At 33.2% G+C, this 10,364-nt stretch overlaps 1 protein-coding gene across 3 annotated transcripts; it reads right to left on the bottom strand.

The window, feature by feature from the left end:
• Positions 1 to 3,939: 3,939 nt before the first annotated feature.
• Positions 3,940 to 7,421, bottom strand: LOC105777225 (probable polyamine transporter At1g31830). Of its 3 annotated transcripts, none has more exons than XM_052622074.1 (4): positions 7,285 to 7,421; positions 6,738 to 6,880; positions 6,496 to 6,628; positions 3,940 to 5,748 (listed from the first exon to the last, which is right to left on the bottom strand). In XM_052622074.1, exons 3-4 carry the CDS (start codon positions 6,496 to 6,498, stop codon positions 4,309 to 4,311), a joined length of 1,443 nt encoding a protein of 480 aa, XP_052478034.1. In that variant the 5' UTR covers positions 6,499 to 6,628; positions 6,738 to 6,880; positions 7,285 to 7,421; the 3' UTR covers positions 3,940 to 4,308. The 3 variants fall into 3 exon arrangements, with proteins under 3 accessions (XP_052478034.1, XP_012455815.1, XP_012455813.2); XM_012600361.2 differs by having other exon boundaries at positions 6,594 to 6,628; XM_012600359.2 differs by lacking the exons at positions 6,496 to 6,628; positions 7,285 to 7,421 and having other exon boundaries at positions 6,738 to 7,219.
• Positions 7,422 to 10,364: the final 2,943 nt, after the last annotated feature.

Genomic DNA, 10,364 nt, shown 5'->3' with positions numbered 1-10,364 from the left:
CCCAAATTGGAAAAACTATGTCATTGTGAGTCTAATGGTTTCTTTGAGTGCATATAGGAAAATGACTATGTCGAACCCTAAAAAAATATCAACTACTTTGAATGTTGCGACATTGATGCATGTGTGTCGCAACATCAATCCTCCATCATCTCAATGGAGCAAAACTTCAACAAGAACCCAATCTGAAGTAGTCTGCCAAGGATGTCACGACACCAGGTGTGTTGCGTTGCAACTCCAAGCTTTCGGGGTCACAACTCCACTGCTAATGGTTGAAGTGAAGGAACCAAGGCCACTGTTGAAGGTGTCGCGACACCAGTTAGTCTGTGTTACGACATCAAGAACCTCCATGCTAAGATTGTGCCTATTGTCGAGGATGTCGTAACACTGAATCCTGATAGGGTGAAAAATATTGCAAGGATAATTTTGTGTCCAACACCAACTCAAGTCAACTCATGCACTCCAAGGACATTTTTTTTCAAACTTTAGGGTTGTAAACTTGGTTTTATTAAAGACACACTTGATGCGAAACAAAGAAGAGCCTCCTTTGTCATCTTATTAGCTCTCTCTTTTATTCATTTCACAATTTTTAGGTTTTTCAGTTTTTCCTTTCTTAGCTAGGTAGTTAGTAGCTGGTAGTTCATTTTTACTGTAACTTTCGCTCTTTCAATTAGATACAAAACTTTATCTTATTAATTTGATTTCTCTTTAAAGTATGCAATAGGTTTTACCTTTGAGAAGTTTTAAAGTGTAAAAATTTCAAGGTTGGCTATGGTTTCATCTCCATTAGTGTTGTTATCATCTCCAACAAAGACTCCTTCAAAAGTCACTAAGATTTTCTCAACCTTAGCTTTTTATGTTTTCTTTGATGATTAATTTAAGCATGAAATTCACTGAATTTGTATGTTGATGATGTATAGCCACTAAATTTTAAGGTGGTTGGTTGATGAAAATATTGCAGGATTAGTTTTTTGGTTAGGGACTAAATAAAAAAATGAACTAAATCGAATAGACTTTAAAACCTAGAATTGATGCCTAACATTAGATAGGTGACACCAAGAGGAGAACCTATTGTGAACCAATTCGATTGTCCCAATTTAGTTTAGTGAGGTCGAGAGATAAATTAGACTAAATTGTCTAATTTGGTAAATTGGTAACCAAAAGGTAAAGTTGAACCAATTAGGAGTTTGAGCAATTTAGATCCATAATCCAATAATTGACTAGCAACATGGACATCAATCAACCACTTTATTCCATTGAATTCATATTCAAATTTATTATATTATTACGAATAATGTATTCAAATATTCAAGCCATTAACCGATTTGTTTTTTTTTAGAACCTTTATTTAAAAAATTTTGATTTAGGAAATTCAAATACATATGAATAAATTTATTTGAATTAAATTCAAAAAATATTGTAAGAATTTAATTGGTGATTGAACCAATTAAATTATCAATTTTCGATTTAACTAATGCAATTCCCAATTCGATAATGATTGAATTAAAAAGAATTCATAAACTCCTTTAAAACATCCAAGAAAAACATAAGAAAAATTCTGTCATCGGATAAAAAACTAAACATAATGATGTAGCATAAAATAAAACAAACAGAAACGGCAATTAAAAAATAGAGTGGAAATGAATAGTTTTAAATATGTCTGGAAGTTTTATATTTTTAAAATTTAAAATTTAGTATTTATTTTTAATTTTTAATTTTGAGACATTGAATTTTATGTATTTTTTTAATTTAATGATTTTGATTCCTCCATCTACTTTTGCCATTAGCATTGTTGTCATGGCTATTATAGAAAAGGCAATATAATTCTTTTAGTCCTCAATATTTATAGCTTTTTTGTCAATTTAACCCTTTCTCTTTAAAATTATAAAAATTAAAAATTTCATATTTTCAATATAAAAACCTTAACTGTTTTTTCACATAGAATAAAAAATAAAAAGGCAATTAAAAAATATAGTGGAAACGAATTGGTTTAAATATGCCGGAACTCTTTATATTTTTTAAATTTAAAATTTATTCTTTGTATTTTAATTTTGAAACATTGAATTTCCTATGCTTTTTTCAATATAATAGAAACTACAATATAATTTTTTTAGTCCTTAACTTTTTTTCAATTTGACCATTACTCTTTAAAATTACATAAAATTAAAAAATAAAAATAAAATAAAATATTTCATATTTTCAATATAAAATCCTTTAAAAATTTAAAATATATTTTTTTTTAAATTTTGCAAAAATTATGGATTTTTTTAAATCTTTAAAATTTCATGAAATAGAAATCCTTAAAATTGTAGAAAAATGGATGAGTGGTGACTATTAGAGGTGTTCATGGGCTAAGCCAAGCTAGGTTTAGGTCGGGCCCAATAAAAAAATTAGGCCCATTTTCTAGGCCCGGGCCAAAAAATAGGTCTAAAATTTTGCCTAAACCCGACCCGGATAAAAAATAGTAAAACTCAAGCCCAGCCCGCCCATATTATTTTTTTATATAATTATTTTAAAAATATATAATACATCAAAAATATTAAAAATATTAAAATAAATGTTTCCCAATAAATTGAAAATAAATTTTTATATATGTATACTTAAATACCACTAAGATAAATGTAACTTAATAAACAAATGTAAAAAGTAGTAACAAAATTAATAATAAAATAAGAGTTATACAATATCCAAATAATAACAATAAAATAGTAGTAACATAATTGTGAAATGGTAGCAAATAGTGAATTAAAAAAAAGAAGAAAATAGAAAGAAAATGATTTTTTCAAAAACAGTAAAAAAAAACAAGTTTGTTTTTTTTGTTTTAATATTCAGGTCGGACTAAATTCGGGCTAAGAAAGCCTTACCTAAGGTCCGGCACAATTTCTAAACGGGTTTTTTTTGCCCAATCTCATTTTTCAAGCCTATGTTTTAACCCAAAACCTTTCATTTTTCAGGCAGACCTTCGGACCACCAAGTAACTCAACTCATGGACAAGTGTATACTCGACTACCTACCCTTTCATATTCAATGCCTTAATATTTATTTATTTTTTTCTTTTTATGTTTTGGATTGTCAAAACTATATAGGTTGATAAGGTTTGATTGTCAGAAAAATAAATATTAAAAGTTAAAATTATTTTTAAAATTCAAAAAATATATTAAAAATATTTAAGAAAAAAGAAGTTGCAAAATTTTAAAACTATGTTATTTTTTATATATAAAAGGAAAGCATTCAGTAGTCTTTAAGTCTGTTCGTCCTTACATGAGTTTTACTTAATTTATTCGGTAGAAACTTCATAACATGAAACAAAAGAAAATCAATAATAACAAGTTCATCAGTATTACTAGGACATGTTTTAGCTCGCTTCTCTAATCACATGTTGGAATTTGGCAGTGTATTTTTTTATTTCACAAGCAGCTTTAAAAAATTGATACGTGTCTTCTTCTTTTTTAATATTTTACTATACTCTTATAAGACACTTATCAATCCCCTAACTCTACTTGTAAAGTCTGAAAATAGACCCAATAATTGTGAAGTCTCTCGTGTTTGTACTGTTCACATTAAATCATATTTAAATAAGTATTTTTAAATTTAAATCAAATGAGTTATATATCAAAAATATTTTATTAAATTCAATTATAAAATATAAAAATAGTGGAAATTTTTAAAATTCTTGGAAATTTGAAAAATATTTAACTTTAAAAAAAGGTTTCTATTGACAATATGAAAAATAATAGATTTTTCTTCTTCATTTTTCAAATTATATATATTTTTAGAGAAAAGACTAAATTTAAATATTGTAATTATTAAGGGACACAATAATTATTTCCCTTTTATAATTGCAACAGAAGGAAGAAAAATAAAATATAAAAACTAAAATTTTAAATTTGCAAATCTCAATTGAGAGCCTCACAAATCTTTAACATAAAAGTAGCGGTTGAATTAATGCAAAATAAATAATTTCATTTTCAAATAAAATAAAATTTTTGATTGGTTCGAAACAGTGACAGCTGATCTCCGATTCAATCGGTCCAATTCTGACAATATCAAATTCAGCAATAAAAACATGCTTGTTTAGGCTTTTGCATAAACTAGGTCTGGCTTAAAGTTAACAAGGAAACCAATCATAGTTGAAAAGACTTGAGATATGCAACAATTTGGTGTTTCCTTCTAATTCTTCCATCTACCATCACTCTAAATGCGAAGATGGTAAATAGTTGTTGCCCCCATGCAACTAAAACACCTTTCAATGGAGTATATGGGCTCGCGAATTGACCAAGAACTTTACCTTTGAGTTTTGATCACGATATGTCATCTTAATGAGGAATCGTTGTGTAGGTCGGGAAGGTTTGCGCTAGTAGAGAACTTGAGCCATCTTCTTTTCTCAACGTACTTGAGACCAGGCTGCATTACAAGCCCAATTACAACGGCGACAAGGCTAATCACTGCAACTTTGAGTGAAGAAATAGCTAAGACAACACAAATCAATATGGTTGGAGGAATGCACATAAGAATCGACCCAACTGTTCCAACGGGTATTTTGTAAGGTCGTGATGCAGCTGGATATTTCATCCTTAAACGTATGAATGCTATGAACTCCAAAATCATCCCGAAACAGTACAAGAAGTTCTCTGCAGCTACAATCTCTTGAAAGCTCAACCATGACAACAATAAAACGCCTGAAGCCGAAAATAAGATCCCGATTAGAGGAGTTCCATAGCGAGACCTCTTGCTAAAGAACTCGGGCAGCATCCCACGCTCAGCCATTCCCAAAAGTTGGAAAGAGTCGCTACTCATCTCAGCCACAAACATCCCCATATTTGACATCGCTGCAGCTGCTTGGATCCACCATCTCAACCAAACTCCACCCAGCAATTTAGCTATGTCCGAGAAATAACCATCAGTCCACAGCTCACGATCAAGGGGAAGAGCCCCCGTGCCAACTAAAAGCGGAAAGAAATACCCAATAACCACTAAGATCAAAGCGTAAAACAATGCTTTTGGGAGAGTTTTCTTTGGGTTCTCTACCTCTCCAGCTAAAGTACTTATAGAATCCCAATAGTTTAGATTCCAAAAGAGCGTGTTCAAATATAAATTCCAATCCACATGATGCATGTTTACCACAAGCCATCTTGAAGGCTTTAATTTTGGAATCGACACAAACCCCATGACCACAAAAGGAAGGATCGAGAAAACCCCGAGAAGAACAGCAACCCATCCTACAATTGTTAAACCCCTATAGTTCATGTATGTGAGCACTAACGTCAAAGCTAGCACGGCAAAGATTCTTGGCCAGCCACCTCCTAATGCAGGGATTGCAGACTTTAAATAGTCAAGAAACAAAACAGGATATAAAGCATTATCAATGACCCCACTCAGCCATTTCATCCAGCCTTGCTGAAACCCCCAATAGGGACCTAATGCAGATGCAACCCAAACAACATAACCACCATTTTCAGGAAACATAGTGCCCATCTCAGCAGTAATTAATGCTTCCGGAATGCTCCAGATGAATGGAAACACCAAAAAACCGAGAAGAGCAAGAAATGGTCCAGCAGCTTGGACACTGTCCTCCACCCCGAATGGACCTCCAGAAACCTCATAGAAGATCAGGAAAATAAGTGGTAAAACTGAGACTTTCTTGAAGTTATCTGCCGGGGGAGTTGGCACTTCACCAATAGTAACATATTCAGCACTGTCATGCTGCCCCATTGCGGAAGAAGCTCTCGTGTTTGGTGTGTGTCTCAACTTCTGCAAGGGAATCAAGTTCTCAGCAAAACAACAATTTGGTTTCTTTATCCCTTGTTTCAAAAGCACAAAGAGCAAAACTTCAAAGAACTACTAAAATATATATGCCTCATGCAAATCCATCAAAATGGTGAAAGTAAAATAATTAGTTCTCAAGCATTCCGAAAGCAGATGAAAATACCCAAAAATAAAATGTTTCACAATAGCCAAAGCTCAGCCGTGTATTGCAATATTACAAAAGCAGCTCGATTAGAGATGGATCAGCTGCAACCTTGTTAAACTATCAACATAAACCATGTGCTGAGATACTTCTAACCCAGAAACTCATTGTTTAAAACGCAGAACACAGTGTTTCAATTTAAACAAAAGCATATATAACTTTCCTCGCGACTTGAAATTGATAATAAGAGATGGTAGACTAAGAGAAAACTATGTATCTCTACAAAGAAACGATTTATAAAAAGAGAAAGAGAGGTCAGCTTCTAATGCACCTCTTCTAGCAGGCGAGCACCTAAGGATCTTAGTTTTACTTCTTCGCTGTCACTTGGATGGAACTTAATCTTCTAAGAAAACATGTGAAGAATAACAACTAAAATTTCTGTTTTCTTAGATGAACAAATGAATGATTTTACTCTTTATATATAATGTAAGAGAACCATTAAATTTTAGCCATTCACTCATTAGAACCAATTATCATAAGTCGCCTTCTATTGCTTATCATCACTTTATAGCAAATCAAAAAGAAATTACCATGATGTAAGCAAGCAAGAAAAAAACATAAAAGCTGAACAACAACCGGAGATCTGATAAACACCCTAAACCAGGCAGCACAGGGGCAGGTCGATTACCTCATCCTCTTCGGAACTCAGATGCTTACTATCACCTTATAGCAAATAGCAAATAGCAACTTTTAAGCCATCAAAAAGAAAATAACATAACAACAAAGACATAAAACAGCCGGAAACCGGAAAGCGCAAAGGCAGGCAGATCACCTCATCCACCTCGGAACTCGGATGTTTCGTATCAACGGTAGTCTGTATCTGTGATACTGAAACAGGCTGATTCTGTGGACTTATACAGCCAGCAGCTGGTTGACCCGAAGTTTGTGGGTCACCGGAAACTTCACTAACTACTTCTACCATACCAACATCAGATCAAATTCAGTCAGAATCAAAACAAGTAGTAAACAAACAAACAGTCGGCAACTTGATCTACTACAGATTCCAAAGTGAAGAAAAGTGGTATGAGGAAAAAGATATCATTTTTTCTATTATACTTGCATTAATTTATAAAGGGTTGGCATAGTTTCAAAAAGTGGTTTCTTTATCTAACATTTTGGTCAAAATAGGAAAAGTAAAATGAACGGGGACTGAAGGAGACGTAAAGAGTTTTGGATGGCAATAATTTGAGGAAGAAGACAATGTCTACCACACTAGCCGTGTGAACAAAACATAAACTAATAAACTATAAAGGGGGAAAAACCCAGCTTAAAAAATTGGAGACAAAAATACCAAAGAATTATTATAATAATAAGAATACCTGAGCAGAGCAACGCCGTGAATTTGGGTTAGGTTTGGGAGGAAATGAATTCGATTAAAGGAAAGAGTGGGAGGCAAGTTGTGGGTAGCCGGAAAAGTGTTGCACTCAGACTCAGTGGCCACTTTATTAAACGGTGGAAAAAGTTTGACGTCCAAGTTAATTTGTCAGCTTTACTGTTTTTACTTTTTTTTTCATTTTGGGGAAGTTTTACTTTTTGGTCCTCTTATTTCAGAATTTTGACTAAAATGTCCTTCTTGTTTTCAATTGTTAACTCAATTAAAAAATACTGATCAAATTGTTAATACCACATCTCAATTCTCAGTCCACTGTGAAAATTAAGTAAAATGTGATAAAAAGAAAATAGGTAGTTTTCTGTGTAAATTTTAAAATTTATGTTGAAAGTGTTAAAATTAAAAACAAAAGTCATTAAACATTATCTTTTTTTAAATTTATATGTGAAGAATCAAAAGTTTCAGTTGAAATAAAAATTTATTTACATATAATAGTATAAGGACTTATTTGAAAAAAGGAAATAAGTTTGAGACGTTTTTAAAAGATGTATACTGAAAGAAGAGAAATGTAATAAATTGAAAAACTAGAGTTTTGTCGGTCACATTCCAAACAAGTTTAGGTAGCATCTTCCCTGGCATTTTTGCAGATCTCCACTATTTTCACTCCACCTTTGTCGATTTGTTATCCATGTGGCATGCATTAGTTTTTACGCAAACAATTTTAAATTTCAATATTCGGTCACATTCTTTTTATTAAAAGGTAATTATTTAGTTTTTTTTTTTTTTTTTACGAACGGGTTGAAATTTTATCATTTTCAAAATTATTTTTTTTAATACAATTTAAAAGACGCATAGCAAGATCCTAATTTCACTTGTGATTGTAGAGTTTCAAAATTTTCATTGCCAATATACTAAAAGTAATCCATAACTAGGCCTAAAAAATCGAAAAACCAATTCTTTGGTTTAAAAGTTAATAATTCATGAGTATTCGAACTACTGTTTTATTTTTTTTTTATGATGTAAAATTATTGATACAACGTACAACAAATAAGGAAGATAAAGAGGAGCAAAAAGGAGATCATTGTGGTGCAATAAAGGTCGGTTCACCTAAAAAGACCGCGAGCTGAAACAGGGGAAAAAAGGCAAACTTATCAAGAAGACTATTGCCCAAAGTAACTTTAGAGTGTTAAAAGATTATTTCTTTTTTCATCATTATAGGATAGGTTCATTGTTCATTAGTATGACTTGGCAAGATATACATTTAGTCTCACTAAATGCGTAAGAGATAATCATAGGTGTGTATCATAAGACTTTATTAGTACGAGGTTGTCATGCCTAAATGGGCTCCTTATTGTCTTAGAAGTGTGTTCACACTTAAATACAGGTGGGTGACTCCTTATAGGTAGAATGGGTGGTTTTGTCAAGAGGTACTGAGAGTAGGTGACCTGCTAAAATGCTACTTCAATAGGAATCAATGCGAAGGTCAACAATGTGACTTGTGCTGACACATGTCCGAGTGGTGGCAAGGTATCACAATAACCCTTCCCCCTAGTCAAATGAAAGATTATAAAGTAGTCTTTCGTGAAACATAATTTGAATTTTGATTAAGGTTTGTCCCACCAAAGAAGATAAAGGAACACTAGATTCCTTCAAAAAGGACAAGCATAAATGCGAAGTTTTGGGGAAGAATGGCCATGATGAGGAGCATCTGACACTGTACAAGTGGCCAGATGCTATTTGTTTAGGTTTTTTGTTCCCAAAACGGTGCGTTTAAGAAGGCGTATTAAAAAATCTATAAATTTGGGTTCTTAACTTCTCTAAAACTAGTTTTGTTGTTTTTTTAGTTTATGCTTTTGTGTTGCTTAGGGTTCCTTCTTTGTAGTTGCAAATAGAGATTTTCTTTATTTCGTCGTCGTTTTCACAATTTTGCAGGAAAATGGTTATAGTTAAGAAAAGACATGGAAGAATTGGTATGTTTTCATCACAAAGGCGCAGAGGTAGGTATTCTATTATCAACAGTAGGGAGATGACGACTAATAGAGCGGTAGTGAACAATCCAAGAAGAACTTCGACAATTAGTGAGAAAAGGGGAAAATCCCTGAACATTTGAAGGCTTTCTCTGAACCGTTGGCAATCGATGAATGTCATTGTAATAAAACAGAACAGGAAATGCAAAGGGTGTTAAGGTGCAGGGATCTCCTTGCAAGGCATCCCAAGCATCCCAAGTACGAGTTTAATATTCCAAAAGGGAAGCATTTCTTGAGCTCTGTATTTGGCCACAATATGGTGGGGCAAGGCCGGGATTTTTCCTGTCGCTATACTTATTGGAGGTAGGGTTTTATTTGCCACATCATCAGTTTGTTATGGATTTGTTAAATTCTTACTGTTCAACACCCGAACAGATAGTGGAAAGCTCGTGGCGACTAATAATTAGATTCATAATCAAATGCGGGATAAGGGGTATATGGCCCAACGTGGCGTTATTTCAATACATGTATACCCTTTAAGATAAAGAAAATCGTTAGGGGTTGTACTTTGTGGTCCAAAAGGAGGAAACAAAGAAACTTATTTATGGTGGAGGAATTGTGAAGTTGAAACTAGATCCTAAAAAGTATATCTTTGTGGAGTTGAAGTTAGGAGAGTCATTTAGGTTCTCTATTGAATAGAGAAGGCTTGTGCCCTCCCACTATCTCCACCGTCCCAAGTTGAAGGACATTCGTGAAGGGGGAGGTATTCACGATCTCCTCAATCATAATGGTTTCTTATTCATTCCTCAGGACATCTCCCTTCGTGGGGTGTTCCGTTATTGTCTTCGCAACAAAAGGGCGATAAGATATACCCCTCCAAATTTGATAGATGGAATAAAAGATATTAGGCGTTGAAAGCATTGTGAGCATTCTTGGCTTTATGACTCGATGGATGTTGTAGCCAAATATCTTCGAAGTTTAAGTTTAGAGCATTGGAATTTCATTCCAAATTATGCAGGGCTCCCAGATGATAGATGACAAATCCCTCACAGGACTCCACGCATGGTACCCATGTTGAGGCCAGACTTGGATAAGCCTATTT

This window comes from Gossypium raimondii, chromosome 10 (assembly GCF_025698545.1).
Source record: "Gossypium raimondii isolate GPD5lz chromosome 10, ASM2569854v1, whole genome shotgun sequence".
Classification (NCBI taxonomy): Eukaryota; Viridiplantae; Streptophyta; class Magnoliopsida; order Malvales; family Malvaceae; genus Gossypium; species Gossypium raimondii.
The sequence above is the reverse complement of the archived record's forward strand: the minus strand, read 5'-3'. Positions and strand labels throughout refer to the sequence as shown.